The 21,343-nt window shown below is 36.9% G+C and overlaps 1 protein-coding gene across 2 annotated transcripts; it reads right to left on the reverse strand.

Annotated features, from left to right (window-relative positions):
• Positions 1–640: 640 nt before the first annotated feature.
• Positions 641–20,635, reverse strand: LOC131947677 (GDP-mannose 4,6 dehydratase). Of its 2 annotated transcripts, XM_059308939.1 has the most exons (13): positions 20,459–20,635; positions 19,061–19,105; positions 16,606–16,693; positions 14,102–14,122; positions 10,456–10,565; positions 9,407–9,502; positions 7,413–7,509; positions 6,187–6,291; positions 4,679–4,806; positions 4,030–4,148; positions 2,941–3,037; positions 2,403–2,471; positions 641–1,856 (listed from the first exon to the last, which is right to left on the reverse strand). In XM_059308939.1, the coding sequence occupies exons 1-13, from the start codon at positions 20,513–20,515 to the stop codon at positions 1,794–1,796; spliced, it is 1,095 nt and encodes a 364-aa protein (XP_059164922.1). In that variant the 5' UTR covers positions 20,516–20,635; the 3' UTR covers positions 641–1,793. The 2 variants fall into 2 exon arrangements, with proteins under 2 accessions (XP_059164922.1, XP_059164923.1); XM_059308940.1 differs by lacking the exon at positions 14,102–14,122.
• Positions 20,636–21,343: the final 708 nt, after the last annotated feature.

Consider the following 21,343-nt stretch of genomic DNA (forward strand, 5'->3'; position numbering starts at 1 on the left):
ATCAGAAAAATATGCTATAAAATGTGTAAAGCTTTTAGTGTGAAAATATCAAATATATTGTGTAGAGTAATTTATTATCTTCAGCTTTGTTAATTGTACTGGGTTTCTTTTACAAATAGACTAATTGTTATATTTGCTATTTAGTACTTATATTAAAACACTACTTTTAAAATAAAATGGTATTTCCTTCATCAATTTTAGCTTTAACAATTTAAAAAAGAAACAGAACTAAGATAGAAAATCTTGTTAAAATGCAATTAAATAAAAATTTGGAAGTGAGCAGGTAGACAGAAAAGTTACAAATTAATGCTAAAAGTAAATAAAAATATACAAGTTTATTTGTAAGTATAAAATTTTTGTATACATAAATAATAAAACAAAAAATTTCAACATATAAAAATTGAATTGTCATATCAAAGAAAAAAATATTTTTCATGTGAGTTTTTATTTTTAATTGCACCTAGTTGTTCATAAGCAATGTTTAATTTAAAAAAAATTATGCAATTTTATACAGTTTCAGCAGTTAAAAATGTGGAGATTACAATTTTAACATTTTTTTACTATCTTGTAAAATTATTATTTTTTAAAACCTGAATGAACAGCTTATCAATACACACTTTACAAGTAAAAAAACTAACCCATAATTTAAAACTTTAAATTATAAACAAAAGAATGCACTTTGATCTTTTACCCAACAACAACAATCTATTACAGCTTTTCAGTAACTGTTGATGCAAAATTAAAAAAGGTACCAAGCATTATAAAAACAAATCCATTTATAGTATGTTGATCACATATTACAACTGTGATCAGAAGAGTAAATGTTTGACAATAAAAAAATTTTTTAAATTTATTTGCTAAGAACATTCTGAGAGAGATCTCAAAATTAAATTATTTTAAACAAGGGAAGCTACTCTATTTGTTGGTAACAATCAATATCAACTTGCTCCTAACCTTTATTGTGAAGCAAGACTAATGCATTCAACAACTGCTACCTTTGTTTACTGATATACATCTTATTATAAATATTTATAATTCCTCTATGCCAATTATTCAAAAATTTTAAATAACTCCTTGAACTTAAACAATTGTAAAGTTAGCTTATCAGAAATTTAAAAAAAAAATGATTGTTGCTACTTAATTTCAAATAAAACAAATGAAATACAATTAAGAACATATTTCAAGAATGAAATCACAGTTTTGTAACATTTAAACATGGCTTGTTAAGTAAGTTAATAGGATTAAAAAGAGGACTATAGTAGGATACCCACATATGTACAAAAACCTATTAAAAATAAAGCATATAAAGGATTAACTCAATTATGAATAGTTATGAATAACTGAGATTCAGTTAATTTCCTTTTATATAAAGTAGCGATGGAATCTTTAGGAAAATGTAATAAAAGGAACATTTTTTAAAAGTTGATAGATGAACAAATGTGTATAATTTTCCATGTATTAAGTAATATATGAAAATATTGTCTTTTTTTCTTTATTTTACATTAAGTTCATTATATAACTTTAATAAGTTACAGTTATTGCAAAATACTTTGTCAATCAGCAAAAAAAAAAATTATGGAGTAATAATATTGTAACATAATTTCTTTACACTACTTTAAACACAACAAGGTTTTTTCTCCATTCTTTCCTATGTTACATTTTGTAATGTAAAGAGCTCATATTGAGGCAAAGTTGCAATCTCCATAGTTAAATGAATAGTTCTTATCACTATCTCATAACAAAGTTGGTCATATTTTGGAACAATATGGTTCTTTTTGCACACTATCACAACTTTATGCTATTGGGTTCTGTTTCATTAATTTCATATCGGAATCCATCATTTCTTTAACTAAAGCCTGCAAAGACAATAAAATAATCACAATTACAATTTTAGTAAATGCAATGTATGAATGGTTAATGGGAAAAGGAGACAATGGATAAATGATTCATTAGAACAGAGAAAGAGTCAAAATGATGCAGATAATATGGTGCTGAGGATAATAGTTTTGTTTTGTTTAAATGTTATAAACATTATTAAGTTAACTTATCCCAAAGACACATTACCACTCATAAAAATTGTGTTAAAAAACAAGCACAACTAAAGCTGTTAAGTTTGATAGACTATAACAGATGGTGCAAATGAGCATTTCTCCCACTCCCATTGCAAGCCCATATTATTTGTTTCCATCAGGTATTTACTTTATCCCTTATGCTACACATGGTTGGATGTGGGTGACAGTTTAATCATGAAAAGTCCTATGGACTAAAGCCCCCCCCCCCCCCCCCCCCCCCCATTACCAGGGTGTTGAACTCATGGCTTGTATTTTAGCAAGTCTGTGCTTTACCACTAGATATATTTCATCTTATCAGGGGTATTCTACTAACAAACAAAAAAAACTTACATCAAAGTCATATTTCTTCTCCCACTTGAGTTTATCATGGGCTTTCTTTGGGTTACCTAAAAGTAATTCCTGAAAATAGAGGTACAAATTATTGATGTAGTTCAGGTTTTTGTAAAGTATGTATCTGTATTAGTGAAATATTCAGCATGTGGAGATTTTTTACTGCAAGAACTGTCTGTGATAAATACAACAGATATCTTCTTTAAAAAGCCTAACCTTTTATTTTTACAATTGTTTTCTCAGGGAATTTTTTTTTAATGAGAGGAATTAATTGGCATTTAGACTAAATATGCTTTTGAACAGCTTTTATTTTTATTTTTTTGAGGATAGCATTTGTTCCTAATTTAATAATAAGTTAATAATTTGAATGACTGCTTTGTTTACTAATTATTTTCTTTGTAAAAGTTCTACAAAGGGACACAACTGGGACAATATTGTGACTACTTTTAGGCCACAATGGTCCTAACTATGATCAGTTAACTAGGGGGTGTTACTTCTGATGTAAATGGTCTTGTTTATTAATTGAAAAAGTACTTACAACTTCAGTTGGTCTGTAGAACTTAGGGTTGATCTTCACTAATATATTGCCTGTGGCTTTGTCTTTACCCACTTCATTCACACCAGAACCTTCCCATCTAAAATAAAAAGCAAGTTCATTAATTCAGTTTTGGGGTATAGGATTTCTCATTTCATAATTACTTCCCTTGTCCTGTAGAAAATTGCCTGGACCTGTTCTAATAGATGCCCTCACTCCTCCCAGAGATCAGAAAACTTGACATACTTATTGATATATTTATTTTTTGCCTATAGTCTTTGAAGTGCTCTCTTTATTTAGTTATTCTCCAACACAAGTGACCCATGACACTATAATGTTGACTTACTCAATTGTTATCTGAACATTTTTAAAAGCCTTCTCAACAAATTCCCTGACACTATAATGTTGACTTACTCAATTGTTATCCCAACATATTTAAAAGCCTTCTCAACAAATTCCCTGACACTATAATGTTGACTTACTCAATTGTTATCCCAACATATTTAAAAGCCTTCTCAACAAATTCCCTGACACTATAATGTTGACTTACTCAATTGTTATCCCAACATATTTAAAAGCCTTCTCAACAAATTCCCTTACACTATAATATTGACTTACTCAATTGTTATCCCAACATATTTAAAAGCCTTCTCAACAAATTCCCGGACACTATAATGTTGACTTACTCAATTGTTATCCCAACATATTTAAAAGCCTTCTCAACAAATTCCCTTACACTATAATATTGACTTACTCAATTGTTATCCCAACATATTTAAAAGCCTTCTCAACAAATTCCCTTACACTATAATATTGACTTACTCAATTGTTATCCCAACATATTTAAAAGCCTTCTCAACAAATTCCCTGACGCTATAATGTTGACTTACTCAATTGTTATCCCGACATATTTAAAAGCCTTCTCAACAAATTCCCTGACACTAATGTTGACTTACTCAATAGTTATCCCGACATATTTAAAAGCTTTCTCAACAAATTGACTGACGCTATAATGTTGACTTACTCAATTGTTATCCCAACATATTTAAAAGCCTTCTCAACAAATTGACTGACACTATAATGTTGACTTACTCAATTGTTATCCCAACATATTTGAAAGCCTTCTCAACAAATTCCCTGACACTGTGTGTTTCACCAGTTGCTACAACAAAGTCCTCTGGTACTTCAGCCTGGAGCATCAGCCACATCGCCTAAAACATATGAGCATTCAGTTAATATGGTTTATTGTATTAAGTTGATGTTGATAAGTTCTTATGTGTAGTTTTATTTTGTAGATGCTACCATCAGCCACAGAATCTAAAACATAAGAGCATGTGTTAATATGGATAATTGTATCAAGTTTATGTTGATAAGTTCTTATGTGTAAGTATAGTTGTTGTCTTTTTTTGTATATCCTACCATCAGCCACATTGGCTAAAAAATAATAGCATTAAGTTGATGTGGGTAAATTCATTTGTGTATAGTTTTATTTTGTAGATACCACCCAACCTGAGACATAATATTATGACCATGTGGGTAAATACATTAAATCTTGTTTTGGAACATTTTATATTAATTTTGATTTTAACAATTCGGCTAAGTAGTTTTTACAAATAAAAAATGTCCTAAAATATATAATAGACTTGAAATAATAAGCTAAGAATAAATCCTAAACAACTTATTTATGTTCTGGTTAATTAAATCTTGTTTTTTTACATTTGAGTCCCATCCAAACACTTACTTCAACATAGTCTTTAGCATGTCCCCAATCTCTCTTGGCATTCAGGTTACCAAGCTCTAGATCTTTCTGCTGTCCTAAAATTATTTTGGCCACAGCTCTCGTGATCTTGCGAGTTACAAAAGTCTCACCTGGCAACACAAATAATTTATCTGGCATTACAAGAAATAAAGATTTGTTGTGGTTTGAATGCAACACAAATAATTTATCTTGCATTACAAGGAATAAAGATTTGTTGTGGTTTGAATGCAACACAAAGAATTTATCTGGCATTACAAGGAATAAAGATTTGTTGTGGTTTGAATGCAACACAAAGAATTTATCTGGCATTACAAGGAATAAAGATTTGTTGTGGTTTGAATGCAACACAAAGAATTTATCTGGCATTACAAGGAATAAAGATTTGTTGTGGTTTGAATGCAACACAAATAATTTATCTGGCATTACAAGAAATAAAGATTTGTTGTGGTTTGAATGCAACACAAATAATTTATCTGGCATTACAAGAAATAAAGATTTGTTGTGGTTTGAATGCAACACAAATAATTTATCTGGCATTACAAGAAATAAAGATTTGTTGTGGTTTGAATGCAACACAAATAATTTATCTGGCATTACAAGAAATAAAGATTTGTTGTGGTTTGAATGCTCTAAATCAGGGGTCTCCAAACTTTTCAGTCCGAGGGCCACATTAACTATCAAATTTCAGTTCAGGGGCCAGTTAGTTCCAGAAATGTCTTTGATTTTTCTGGGCAAAGTTCCTCAGCCATCACCAACAAATGGTTTTTCCGTGGAAAAAAATCTCCGCAGGCCGGATGAGAGGTCCTCGCGGGCCGCATCCGGCCTGCGGGCCGTAGTTTGGAGACCCCTGCTCTAAATGATAGGAAATAGTAATGTTGTATTTATTGGGTTAACGAATAGCAATGCAATCAGCAATAATGTCAGGTAACCTGACTTCAGTCAGATTTCAAAACAATCAACAGATGTGTTTTAAAAAAATAAATTTTAATCAGCCTTCATGACATCACTACCTATATTAATGGAAGTAGATAATTTGCTCTGTTAATGTCAGTCTACACATTTTTTTAGCTTGGCCTGTTAAAAATGTATATTTAACAGGATTTACCTATTTATGGAGGGATATAATTTTATTTTCAAAAAAAGCTAAATATAACTACAGAATAATTAAGTATCATCTGTGATAATACTAAATATGATTTTCTTAAAAGCTCTGTGGTACCTTTGCTAATATCAAGTCAGTATGTTTCAACAATTTTAGACTGATATATTCTCATGGTATTGCACTCTAAAACAACTGTCATCAGCTATGCTCTTCACTTTATTGAGGCTATTACACTTGATCAGAGCTGTTATTTCAATTTGTTAATTTTAATTTTATATTCAGAACTTAGTTAACTAATTATATATTTGGTTATAAACTTTTCAGTTGTGTGTTTGTCTGTGCACATTCTTCTGTCTGTTGTACATCACTAAAAGCATTAAGTGCAAACCTCTTCTAGGACTCTCATGGTTGAACAGGATTCCATTGACAGCAAACATATTGTAGGCTTCTCTGTAGTTGATGACCATCCAGTAGGCATACAGTTTGGCTACACCTAGTACAGGGACAACAGAACACATCAATAGAAACATACAGTTTAGCCAAGCCTAGTACAGAGAAAACAGAACATATCAATAGAAACATAGTTTGGCCTCACCTAGTACAGAGACAACACATCAATAGAAACATACAGTTTGGCCACGCCTAGTACAGAGACAACACATCAATAGAAACATACAGTTTGGCTACACCTAGTACAGGAACAACACATCAATAAAAACATACAGTTTAGCCACACCTAGTAGAGGGACAACACAAATAGAAACATACAGTTTGGCTACACCTAGTACAGGAACAACACATCAATAAAAACATACAGTTTAGCCACACCTATTAGAGGGACAATAGAACATATTAGCCACACCTAGTAAATAGTGACAACATTACACCTCAATAGCAATGCTTGATCAATATTTCATGGTGTGCCCATATCAAATGTGTTTTCTACATCAAAGGTGTGCATCTTAAATGTAATGTGTAGTATCTAGCTAAATCAACTTGTGCTATCTATATCAAAGGTGTGGTATCTATCAACAATATAAAAGGTGAGTATCTAGCTAAATCAAATGTGTCCTATCTGTCAATATCAAAGGTGATCTGTGTATCTATATCAAAGGTGTGCTATCTATTAGTGTGCTATACATTTTTATCAAAGGTGTGGTCCTATTTAAAGGTGTGGTATTTATTTACACCAAAGGTTTCTATCAATATCAATGGTGTGTTATCTAAGTTTAAGTTAAACACTATATATTTTTTCCATTATCTAGAACAGGAACAGCATCCACTGAAACAGTTTAGTATTTGATGTTGTCCTGAATTTAAAGATGAATAAAATCACTGTTTAGATTTTAGCTTATGTTGGATGTAGTAATCAATAGGAATTCTTTTCAAATAAAAGAAATGCAACATGTGATTTTAATTGTATCCATACATTCTATTGAATTTCTCAATCAATAAGGATTACAGTGCTCCTGTAGTAGACATAGTTAAACCAGCAGTTTAAGGTGAGGGTTTGTATGGGGTGACTGAGTCACAAGCTTGTTTCAACAATACAGCACAGGTCAACCTAAATGTTTCAATACAAATCTAATGAAACGACAAGAACAAACATTTTACCATAAGGAGATCTGGGGTAGAAAGGCGTGGTTTCAGACTGTGGTGTCTCCCTAACCAATCCATACAGCTCACTGGTTGAGGCCTGGTAGAATCTAACCTGAGGGTGGAGACATGGTTTATATACTACATGTGTAGAGTGGGGGGGGGGGGGGAGATGGACAGAGGGGACTTCTTGACCAAGCCATACAGCTCACTGGTTGAGGCCTGGTAGAATCTAACCTGAGGGTGGAGACATGGTTTATATACTACATGTGTAGAGTGGGGGGGGGGGGGAGATGGACAGAGGGGACCCACTGACCAAGCCATACAGCTCACTGGTTGAGGCCTGGTAGAATCTAACCTGAGGGTGGAGACATGGTTTATATACTACATGTGTAGAGTGGGGGGGGGGGGGAGATGGACAGAGGGGACCCACTGACCAAGCCATACATCTCACTGGTTGAGGCCTGGTAGAATCTAACCTGAGGGTGGAGACATGGTTTATATACTACATGTGTAGAGTGGGGGGGGGGGGGGGAGATGGACAGAGGGGACCCACTGACTAAGCCATACAGCTCACTGGTTGAGGCCTGGTAGAATCTAACCTGAGGGTGGAGACATGGTTTATATACTACATGTGTAGAGTGGGGGGGGGGGGGGGGGAGATGGACAGAGGGGACCCACTGACCAAGCCATACAGCTCACTGGTTGAGGCCTGGTAGAATCTAACCTGAGGGTGGAGACATGGTTTATATACTACATGTGTAGAGTGGGGGGGGGGGGAGATGGACAGAGGGGACCCATTGACCAAGCCATACAGCTCACTGGTTGAGGCCTGGTAGAATCTAACCTGAGGGTGGAGACATGGTTTATATACTACATGTGTAGAGTGGGGGGGGGGGGGGGAGATGGACAGAGGGGACCCACTGACCAAGCCATACATCTCACTGGTTGAGGCCTGGTAGAATCTAACCTGAGGGTGGAGACATGGTTTATATACTACATGTGTAGAGTGGGGGGGGGGGGGGGGGGATGGACAGAGGGGACCCACTGACCAAGCCATACAGCTCACTGGTTGAGGCCTGGTAGAATCTAACCTGAGGGTGGAGACATGGTTTATATACTACATGTGTAGAGTGGGGGGGGGGGGGGAGATGGACAGAGGGGACCCACTGACCAAGCCATACATCTCACTGGTTGAGGCCTGGTAGAATCTAACCTGAGGGTGGAGACATGGTTTATATACTACATGTGTAGAGTGGGGGGGGGGGGGGAGATGGACAGAGGGGACCCACTGACCAAGCCATACAGCTCACTGGTTGAGGCCTGGTAGAATCTAACCTGAGGGTGGAGACATGGTTTATATACTACATGTGTAGAGGGGGGGGGGGGGTGTCCCATGCAGATAACATATAGATACAGGGGTTTAAATACAAAGAACTTCTCATTAAGCTCATTAAGCAACATTATACCCATACTGATGAGATTAAAAAATAAACACATTCAGGGGTCAAATACAGGCTGTGCTGGGATCATCTAACCCTCTAAGCTAATTGAGTGGCAAGGACAGTTGGGAATATATATAAAACTATTTTTTGAAATAAATCCTTTTCTTTCTTAGACGATGGAAATTTTTTAATAAAATGTATTTTTTCTTAAGAAGATATATACATAAATACAAGTTAATTATCATTTAAAAAAGAAATTTAAAAGCCTGGGTTGTTTTGCCCACATGAATTGATTATCACATGATTTTAGTTTAATGATAATATTGATGGTTTTTTATTTCCAACTTGATCGTTACAATGATGGTTTTATTACTAACTTGATATTCCAATTAACACATTATCACATACTTACAATAGATTTTGTGTCACATTATTATTCCCTAACTTTTAAGTTCCCCCAACACTTGGCCAAGTCTTGATGGGCAGGTATTGACTAAACACTAATTAGCGTGAGCACATGTCAAACATTTTACTTCCTAGTTTTATGCTCATAAAATCTGGACTCACTTTATTGGTCAGGTGACATGTGCGGATAGCATCCAGTAACCTGAGTGTACCAACAGCATCCACATCCGCTGTGTACTCTGCAAGCTCAAATGATACCTACATAGAAGCAAACACAGGTTATTTATTATTGGATTATCCTATATAGATGAAACAATCAACAGTTTCATTAGTTATATACTATTCAAATCATGAAACACACTGAATTTAGATAAGGCTGGAGGTCTTGGTTTATCATGCATGTAAAGACCAATCAATAAACATCTGCAGCAACTATTTACCATACAACAGATTACACATTTTTCTTCAGCTCAATATACCTGGCACAGCTGTTCTCTAACATCTTTACCTTTATAAAAAGCCATGCCCTTGAATAAAATATATATGATGGTATGCTCATCCATTCTCAGGGTACATGTTGGAGGAAACCCTCCCCCGCACCCCCAATAAACAATTTTTAGAAAAAATATGACCAAGATATTAAAAACTAATTTAATATAGATAATAGAAGCATTGCTGAATGTTTCTATTATAGTAATATAAGAACACCGCCACACATAGTAGTAATGGTAGCATTGCTGAATGTGTCTATTATAGTAATATAAGAACACCATCACACATGTTGTTGATTAAAGACTAAGGGAGTATGAGAGGTTGACTATTTTTAATGGTGATAAGCCATTGGAGGGTGAGGGCTGAGACACATGTTACACAGCAAAAGATAAAATTTAAATTTTTGTTACTTATATTTATTGGGGGGGGGGGGGGAGAGACAGAGGGGCTGGATCTTTATAACATCATATTACTGCGGGACCATCATCTGGTCTCATGAGACAATAATGGGGATATGGGGGTGAAAATATGCAAAATATACCTTGACATATTCATTCATGGATAAGCCCATTAAGATTAAATGGCTTTCTACATTATACAATGAATTGATGATCTATAGCACTTTAACTTATCAGATTAGCAGCTCAAGAATTTTTATCTTAGTAAACTGACCACACAGTTGACCCTGGTTGAATAAGCCAACAGATACGGAGACTGACCTTAACATGACTCTGGGCAGCAAGATTGTAGATCTCTGAGGGCTGGACCTCACTGATAATTTTGACCAGGCAGGTACTGTCAGTCATGTCACCATAGTGTAGGTGCATACCTGTGATAGTCAATAGCTTTAGCTACATTCCACAGAGACCACCCCACACCACTTACTTAGTAACACTGTTACATCAATAGATACAATCTATTTTACTGGAGTGATTTGGTTATAAGGTAAATGTAAAAAGAAGGAATTCTGCTGAAGACTAAACTGCCTGTTTTTCTCCATTAAAGTAGTTCAAGGCTGTAACTAAGTAACTCCCAACAAGAAAAATACATTAAATCTTTACTGTACTAAACAATATTTAAGCTAAATGTGTTAAGTGATTTGTTAGGTATCAGAAAAACCAAGTATTCCCCCAAGTAGGTGAATAGAACACCTACAGTGATGTTTGTTGAGTTAGTATTGAAGTGATATCAGCTGCTAATGTGATATTAATGGTACAATATGAAAGCTTGAAAACATATAGACTGCAGGTAAATGTGACTTTAAAAAATATTTCTATATCTGCTGTAAGTGCTCATCTTAAAACAGACTGCAGACAAAAAGACACCTGATTATTGCTTCACTGTACCAAACCTGTATTCTTTAGAATACAGGAGACACATGGTCATAGTATTAAGGGAATTGTATTATTCAAGGGCCCAAAACATAGTTACGGTTACTGTTAGATATGGGAAGAATAATGAGTTAATAATGTTTTTAATTAATTTAATTCCAGGTCATTTGCACATCACAAGGAAAAATATATACTTAATGAAATGAGAAAATAAAATATTTTTCTATTTTTTTTTAAAAAGGTGGAAAGGTCCAAAAACAAACAAAATGGGCAAGAGTCAGTTGAACCTCCCACATACATACTTGACTTGTAGCTAGTTAATGGCAAGCTTTCAGCTAGTAAAATAAAACAAGACCAGTTAGGGGTACATAACAGCTTCGTGCTTAAAGAAATATTTTTGTAGATGTGTAGGTCATATAACAATGAACTCTCTGTCACACCCCTGCCATTACAGACCTAGAGGGTGTCACACCCCTGCCATTACAGACCTAGAGGGTGTCACACCCCTGCCATTACAGACCTAGAGGGTGTCACACCCCTGCCATTACAGACCTAGAGGGTGTCACACCCCTGCCATTACAGACCTAGAGGGTGTCACACCCCTGCCATTACAGACCTAGAGGGTGTCACACCCCTGCCATTACAGACCTAGAGGGTGTCACACCCCTGCCATTACAGACCTAGAGGGTGTCACACCCCTGCCATTACAGACCTAGAGGGTGTCACACCCCTGCCATTACAGACCTAGAGGGTGTCACACCCCTGCCATTACAGACCTAGAGGGTGTCACACCCCTGCCATTACAGACCTAGAGGGTGTCACACCCCTGCCATTATGGACCTATAGGGTGTCACACCCCTGCCATTATGGACCTAGAGGGTGTCACACCCCTGCCATTACGGACCTAGAGGGTGTCACACCCCTGCCATTACAGACCTAGAGGGTGTCACACCCCTGCCATTACAGACCTAGAGGGTGTCACACCCCTGCCATTACAGACCTAGAGGGTGTCACACCCCTGCCATTACAGACCTAGAGGGTGTCACACCCCTGCCATTATGGACCTAGAGGGTGTCACACCCCTGCCATTACAGACCTAGAGGGTGTCACACCCCTGCCATTACAGACCTAGAGGGTGTCACACCCCTGCCATTACAGACCTAGAGGGTGTCACACCCCTGCCATTACAGACCTAGAGGGTGTCACACCCCTGCCATTACAGACCTAGAGGGTGTCACACCCCTGCCATTACAGACCTAGAGGGTGTCACACCCCTGCCATTACAGACCTAGAGGGTGCCACACCCCCTCCATTACAGACCTAGAGGGTGTCACACCCCTGCCATTATGGACCTAGAGGGTGTCACACCCCTGCCATTATGGACCTAGAGGGTGTCACAGCCCTGCCATTACAGACCTAGAGGGTGTCACACCCCTGCCATTACAGACCTAGAGGGTGTCACACCCCTGCCATTACAGACCTAGAGGGTGTCACACCCCTGCCATTACAGACCTAGAGGGTGCCACACCCCTGCCATTACAGACCTAGAGGGTGCCACACCCCTGCCATTACAGACCTAGAGGGTGCCACACCCCTGCCATTACAGACCTAGAGGGTGTCACACCTCAGCCATTACAGACCCCTGCCATTACAGACAGAGGGTGTCACACCCCAGCCATTACAGATCTAGAGGGTGTCACACCCCAGCCATTACAGATCTAGAGGGTGTCACACCCCAGCCATTACAGACCTAGAGGGTGTCACACCCCAGCCATTAAAGACCTAGAGGGTGCCACACCCCTGCCATTACAGACCTAGAGGGTGTCACACCCCAGCCATTGTGGACCTAGAGGGTGTCACACCCCTGCCATTACAGACCTAGAGGGTGTCACACCCCTGCCATTACAGACCTAGAGGGTGTCACACCCCTGCCATTACAGACCTAGAGGGTGTCACACCCCTGCCATTACAGACCTAGAGGGTGTCACACTAGCCATGGTGGAGCTATGGGTGCCATAACACCCCAGCCATTGTATAGCTACAGTTTCACTAAAAACCAGGCCACCCAAAATATAAATTAAAATGTACAAAACTTTCAAAAAAAAGCTTCTCTTTAAATAGTAGAAAATAAAACAACAAATAAAGAAGTCTTAAAACTGGCTGCATTCAGTATTGGTTTTAAAAAGCTTAACAGAACATACTGGTGATATAGTGGGCAGCAATAGAAAGCAATTAATTAATTTAAAATTCTATTTAAAACAGTTTTGCATAACATTTTGATCAATCGTGAGTAAAATATTGAAGGATAATATGCTGCTAAGTTTTGCTGAAATGCTTGGCATATAAACATATAAGTGTATTAAATTAAAAAATTAAAAAATTAGATGATAATGGGCTGAAAGATATTTTTGAGTTTTTGTTTTTAAAAAATGCAGTGGTAGGTGTAAATGTATTCAAAGCAATTTTAAAATGAATAAAATATATAAAATTTGATTAAATAGCAGTTTTTTTTTTAAATTGTCAAATACCAGTTGATAAAACTATATAAAAATTGAGTTTAAAATTATTTTAAATGTAGCTGACAATATTTTAAAGAATTATAGGGCAGTCCTATCAAATGGGCTTGGCTAAACCAGAGAGAAAAAGTAAACATGAAATAATCAGAAAATTAAGCAAAGGATATTTTCAATAAATCAGAAAAGCACACTTAACAGCACAAAATACAAAGTCAAACATTAAAACAAAATTGTGAGAAACTTGCAGCTATAATGGGACTTTATATAACTATCTATATGTATATATGAATGTATGTATATGTGTACATATTATATATAGATAATATATGTGTATATATATATATATACATAACTATGTCTGAATACATTTATGTATAGATAAAGACATATATATATTTAAGAGAGTAAGAGTGGGGTTATTGTTCTCAAAATATATGGTAGTCAATGTAGCTGTAGGCATTAACCAAAGAAACTACAAATATAAAAACCACTTTTTTAAAAAACCCTTGGTGACTTACCTCCCCGTTGTGATTTCTCACCTTAAAAGAACAGAAATCTTCTATGATCATAGTCAATGTTTTTTTTTTTTTTGGGTTAACACGAGAAAAAGTAGATGAGCAATAGCATCTTTTTAAAAAGGGTCATCAATAATCAATATCAGGAAACTTCACTGTTGTGACGTTCTAATGTCAGACAATGCTATCACCACCCTAATACAACGTCATCGTGTTTCCACCTCCACTCTCCACCCCTCGATACACACACCCCTTTTTAACAAAACATGCAAATTTTTTTCATTTGTTTTTATTTTATTTATTAGCATTCAGATAAATAATGTATGCCCACGTCATATTTGATTCCCCCCCCCTCCCCTCCCCCACCCTTCACAAATGCGACACGTCATGATTTATCGATGACCCTTTAGTGGAGGCTTATTTATGTAGCCCTCACGGAATGAGAGTAAATATGTTTTCTGATCTATTCTATTACTTTTTTCAATTTTCAACTTTCTTTTTTTTCTGTCAGAGAAAAATTAGTTACGTTTACGGTGGGTGGGTTTTAAAGGGCGACACTGCATTTACAAGTTCAGTTTAAGTAAATCCCAATACGTGGGAATGTAACAGGCGGGTAAAAGGGGAGCGCATCTACTTGCGACACGCAGCTTTACGTGGCCTCGCGAGTTATCCAACCTTGACAACACGCCACCTGACGTCAACAGACTAGGTGGGGGACCTCAAGGCGTGTTGAATAAAACCAGATATCGGGCCGTCTGGTTCGCGTCCGGAAGTGGGACGTGGCAGAAGGTCTTTTGGGAAATGTTTCTTCAAATAAACTGCCTTGGTACTTCTACAAATCCGACCAAACCCTTCACGCGATCTAAAAGCGCCGGCGTGTGAATAAAAAGAATGCGGGGCTACACCTTGCTGTAAACTTTTAGTCCCTAACTCTCCACCAAGATATTGCTAGATCTATATTCATTTCTTATTCATTTCGTTGAGACCGACACGTAGTCGCATTGAATATAGATTCTAGTATTGATCTACTACTGTTAAAACGAAAATGCGATCTCTAATATTGGAAAATGTGTCTTCTATATTACGTCCTAGGACACACATATGTAACATGCTCCAAGGAACAATGAAAATTCTACGGTCCATTAAACGGTTTAAATTCTACGGTCTATTTAATCAAACAATTCCCCGTAACTGGATACCCTCTAAACCTGCTCTAAGTGTTAGCGCCCGTGTCACATAAAAACTGGGTGGAAGCTACGAAGAACAATACAATGTAAAGCATGTCTATCAAAAGCCAAACGATACATATTTTACAAGTTCCGTGAGCTATACAGTCGACTCCGCTTAATTAGAAAACATCTGGATTGCGGTGTTTTGTCACAAGCCGATGACCCGAATATACGTTAAAATTAATGTATTTCCAGGATTTATTTAATTTGGCTCAAATAAATGACACATTTAGGTGTCCCGATTTAGCGGAATCGACTGTACATCACAAATCGTAAAAAACTACATAAAGACTAATTTGCGTGTAATCATTACTAACAGAATCTAGAGGCCATAGAAATTATTGCCGACCATTGTCCCATACGTTCACGACGTCTAGCACGGAAATGTATTTTAACCAGTGAATCTCCATGGAATCGGGGGGGGGGGGTCATCACATAATTTTGAGAAGCACTACAAAAACACCCTACAGTGTTATAGCTAATATACACTAACACATATCCTTTCATAAAGGTATTTGATTGTAAGTACATATGTGCATATAACATAGGTAAGTATAGACGTTCAAATGTGGTTGTCACAGCTGAGTAGCTGAGACAGTAACCTTAATTGAACTATATTTCTTTTGGCCGGTCGAGTGTGGTAGTTCAACAATAAGATGTAGCTTACTTTAAAATACGAGCTTGAGATTTAGCTGAGTGGTGGGGGGGGGGGGGGGAGGGGGGGGGGGCGTGACGTCAGGATAAAAATAATTTTACAAAGCCATCTCTGCTCCAGCCTAATGGCATTTCAAAACTTCACGTTAGCACAAGATTGGTTCTTATAATATGGGAGTCAGGCGGATCACATTAGGTTAGTATTGGACAACAGACAACCGAATAACAAGGAAGCTGACGGAAGTGGATCCCTCCGATGACATGTATAGCTGAGTACTTGAATCTAACCCTTCTATTTTCTAGGTATTAGGGGATATCAAGCCTTTGTGACAGTACTGTGACACGTACTTTCAAATTAAGGTTACGTCTGTATAGAGTGTGTGTGCGGGGGAGGGGGGGGGGGGGTCCAGCGCTAACATTAGTATATTTACTAACAGATGACCACTACGACAAACACTGACATGATGCATACTAAGAGATGACAACTACAACAAACACTGACATGCATACAAACAGATGACCACTACAACGAACACTGACATGCATACAAACAGATGACCACAACAACGAACACTGAAATGCATACAAACAGATGACCACTACCACCAACAAAGCGGTACTTACTTCCTTCCTTATGTGCCTGTGGGTCAGCATACAGGTGCTCTATCCTGTGTGTGTTGAACGTGGACGCTCTCCGAATGATGCCGTGGACCTAGGACACCAACAGGTATATAAAATACCTAACAAACATAGCCCCGAAATTTAGAGTTTGAAACAAATGCCATGCATCCTTGTGGTTTAAATAGGATGCAAGCTAAATTAAATGTTTTATAAATGCTTTGTATTCTCTGCCCTCTCTTAATCAGCTACTAACAAGTGCATATAACATCAAGTTTTGACATGATTTTGTTTACTAGCGACATCACATACGTCAGTTGACCTGGCATAACGGATGTACTATTGCTCATCGATTTACCATAATCAAACCAAAAGATTCGACTAACGGACATCGCCGTAATGGATATTTTTACCCTTAGTATTTGCACGAAGTATTGGCGTTGAAGTGTTGCTACAGGCTATACTAGCTATACGAATGTGCTGATATGGGTGATCACTGAGCTCTGATTCACCACTTCTAACTAGTTAAGCCTACGAGAACACAGCAGCTGTATGTGTATTATACCAGATCACGATATGTAAAACAATACCCTACGAGACAAAGAGCACCCCGCCCCGCTAAACACATACGGGATACTCATGTATCAAATCAACAAACTGTTTAATGACTGGTAATTTTTGTATTGATTCTATGTCGATCATGACGGCTGACGACAATATGTCTTGTCCGTGGGGTGCTAAATGTACACACGACAAACACACCCACAGTAGAGCGTGTCAGTTGGTCAGAGAAATGTTCGTGTCCGTGCACGCTAAATTGTGTAGTTCTACACACAACCAGGTTTAGATGAGCAGCCTAAATGGCCTGGATGGAATAACCTTATACAATGTAGTGGTCTCCTTGTTTAGAGTTCCATCAAATGTCTTGGGAAATACGATGTATTTTTTACTGTTACGGCAATCTATAGACCACCGAGCCATTTTATAATTATATAATGCCGGGTTCCTCACTTTACCGACGTCATGTATTCTCAAATTAAAGGGGGAGGCGGGTTATAAGGTGTCAACGTGAGATGGGGCGCTTTTCTGTACACACTCGGTGTCATTATAGCAACTATAGCAATACTCGACCCGAGTATTGTTATAGGAATATAACCGTTCTAGGAGATGGGAGTTTACAATACAAAATGTAAATTTCAAAGAGACTTCATTTACTGAAATCTACGACAGACTATCTAATAAGACCGTCAATGGTGGAACTGCTCACTGAGTGCCCTAACATACAGGAGCATAGTCACACACCTACATTGACGTCATGGTACAGGTATTTAAACAGGGGGGGGGTCAAGTGATGGACTTCACTGAGTACCCTAACATACAGGAGCATAGTCACACACCTACATTGACGTCATGGTACAGGTACTTAAACAGGGGGGGGGGGGGGGTCAAGTGATGGACTTAATCAACAGAACTATTTACTACAACAGCTGAACATTGTGTCAATTGACGTCAGTTTTTACCTCCTCAGATGCTATCATCAGTGACTGACCAATAAGAGATAGATAGTGTATCTAAGGGAGGCTACTGGATGTAACCCAGGTGACGACCCCTGTCACATTCTCGAGATAAGCCAACCGTAGAGTTCATCATCAGATTCTATTGCTAATTCATTATCAATTATATAATTCATTATCAAAGTGGGTGTACCACATTGCACAATCTTTCTCAGGGGAGAACTGCTAGGGTATCACATTTAGGGCGAAATAAGTTTCACCAACAGCTCTATATCAACGTTACATTTACAAATTAATTGTGTAGACCTTTGCCTGTTGTGACAGAGATAATGTACTACTACAATATTCTCAAAGAGGGGAAGTAATTTACATGGGGATCAAGATATATAAACCCAGGACCTTATGGGTTTTATGAATAGAAAATCTAAACACGTAAACAGAAATGGCATAAATACATACAAATCGGCACAAATGGCCCATACAAATTGTGTGCCAGGAAAATTTGTTTTTTAATCTATACTTAACAGCGCTTATAAGGTTCTTTTCTTCACAGGGCTTATCTTAGTTTTGTTTTCCTCCTAATCCCCAAAGGGTTCATATAAAAAAAAGATAATTCATAGACCTGTGTAACACATTTAGTATCAGCAGTAACATATTGCAAAGTATTGTATATTAATTCTGATAGTAGTTTGAGGTTGTATTGGCTGGAATTGTCTTTTTTTTTAACTTCTGCTGTATTTTTGCTATTTTTTTTGTGTTTGTTGTGTTCAGAATTTTTTTTAATGCTTCTCTGTCAGAGAATACTGATTGTCTAGTTAACTAATATTAGCCTCCACATACAAGAGTATTTGGTCATTATCTATAGACAATCACTTGTGGCAACACAAAACATAAAGTAACAAGTAACTAATTCTCTTCTTATCATACAAGGAAAAGATATTGCTTACCTCGTAACCCTTATTTAGAAGTAATTCAGCAAGATAAGAACCATCCTGGTAGGAAAAAAAAATTAATTTTAATTCCCAAGAAATTATTTATCCTCAGTTATTTAAAAATCAAAATAGAACATTAAAGAAGTTAATAAATGAAGTTATAATTGAAATTGAATTTGATTTTAGATTTTAAAAAGCCACGGCCAAGTGAATAGCATAAAGAATTTAATGATATTATTTCACCAAACAGAAAATGTAATGTGGTAGCAAAATAACAAGTAGATCTAGGCCTATTCAGTCTTCCCTTAACTTCATGATCTAAAAAAAAAAACTAAAAAATTAACAACTAGTTTTCATTAATTGCCACATCTTACCGGGTACCCACATAATCAATATATAGATCCATAGCTGGCATTAAAAATAAAAGCTTTAAATAAAGCTTTATACTAAAATAAACAGTCCTTGGGATAAATTAAATTAAAATGGTCAAAGGTGACTAAATATAGATCTATCTAGGACTGAACTTATAGATCTAATGTAAAATGTAGCATCACTAGCTAGAGTAGTTAGTATAGACTCAGTCTAAGACTGTATAACTAAATGTACCAGATCTAGAATAATGATATCAATGTACTCTTACCTCTTGTATCTAGAAATCTTGATCTAAAGTTAAAGAGCCCGAGGCCTAAAGACTAAAAAGTAACTAAAGAATACTCAAATTGTCCAAGATATTGAATCATCATTCATTCATCATTGTTGGGATGGCGTGGGGTGTGGTAAAGTGTTTGGCAACTAGCCCGAAGGTTTTGAGTTCGGTTCGGACTTGTGACTGTAGGACATCCCCTCTAGACTCTAGATCTAGTTATCGTAGTGACTAGTCCACCCAGCTCTGATGGGTACCTGACTTACATTGGGGAAAGTAAGAATGCTGGGCATGGCCAAGCATATAATACTATAACTGGCATAGTGCTGACCACACCATCCCTTCAAGAAACATGAATTCTACTTCACCTGCTCATTAGATCCCAGGTCTAAGTCTAAATTCTAAATGTAGAGTTGAATAGGCCTAGCTGTAGGGCCTATCTTTTTTTCTATTCATCATTATTGTTGAATAATTGATTGTTGATTCATCGAAAAAATTAGATAGATATTCTAGATCTAGACTAGATCTGGTGTCTAGACTAGTCTAGAGTTCTTCTAGATTCTAGATCTACCTTTACTTAATCACTTTTTTACCAAATTCTCTAATTTAAGTAATTTTAAGTAGAATCTAGATTCTAGGTAGACTAGCTTAGCTAGGCCCTACTACAACAGTACAGTCTCTACTACTCTCTACAGCCTGAGTTACCTAGCCTAAAGTAAAGTAGTTTAGTTTAAAGTAGTAAAAGTAGGCCTAATTTACTTATTACTAACCTGCCCTGTAATCCCTGTAATGAGAGCTACTTTACGTGACAAGATAGAACTGTTCATGATAGCAGCACGTTTATTTTAACTCTAGTTATAATGACAATAAACAAATGGTCTAGACAAGATCCTGCTAGGTCTACACTACTACACACTGCACAGAAAGATATATCGTCGTATGTGTTGAAGCCGGTACTTATACACACAAAACTAAGAAGCCAGATCAATGTTTCGAAACCAGCTGCCAAACATTTTTATCGTGAATTCTATAATTTTTTTTCATTTAGGGGGAGGGGGGGAGTGGTTGTTGGTAGTTTTTACAGCGATTAGTACATATTTTAAAAATAAACTCAACAAATCACTAGCTAGTTGTTTTATAATTATATATCTAACGAAAACATTGGAGTTAATTTTTGCACCCATGCTTGTCTATTTAATTTTGTCGTGCAGAGGCGTAGCGACACATTCCGCACCCCCCCACCCTAAACGACCCACTTATATTATAATAATAATATAGCCTATAGCTATTTGTTTTGTTGCTTTAAAAAAAGTGCCCCCCCCCCCCCTTGTATCTTATTGTCGCGCAGTCGATATTAAATAGTTACATAAGTCCGTAAAGCATGCTGTCCATATTCTTTACTTAAAACAATATTGCAACTCAGAATGAACTTTTAATTATTATTTTTATTATTTGGTGCCTTCTCCCCTCCCCCCCCCCTATATTTGCTGACCTACAAATGTTTAATTGGTCGGTAATTAAAGATGGTGTGGTGAATTTTTTTTAAAAAAGTTTGTTTGGTTAGTGGCGTCACAATGTCGGGTGTTACCCTATGTGTTTACTAAAGGTGTTACACCATAGTCTCCAACAAAGAATTTTCAGTGGGGTGTCACCCC

This window comes from Physella acuta, unplaced genomic scaffold (assembly GCF_028476545.2).
Source record: "Physella acuta isolate Inbredline_101_S28 unplaced genomic scaffold, ASM2847654v3 ptg000604l, whole genome shotgun sequence".
In the NCBI taxonomy this organism is placed as follows: domain Eukaryota; kingdom Metazoa; phylum Mollusca; class Gastropoda; family Physidae; genus Physella; species Physella acuta.

Coding starts and splice junctions, on each gene's coding strand:
- LOC131947677 (XM_059308939.1), bottom strand. CDS start 20,515: ATGAACAGTTCTATCTTGTCACGTAAAGTAGCTCTCATTACAGGGATT. Junction 14,123..16,605: donor ACAGGCACATAAGGAAGGAA/GTAAGTACCGCT, acceptor TGTTCTTTTAAG/GTGAGAAATCACAACGGGGA. Junction 6,292..7,412: donor CTACCCCAGATCTCCTTATG/GTAAAATGTTTG, acceptor TCCCTGTACTAG/GTGTAGCCAAACTGTATGCC.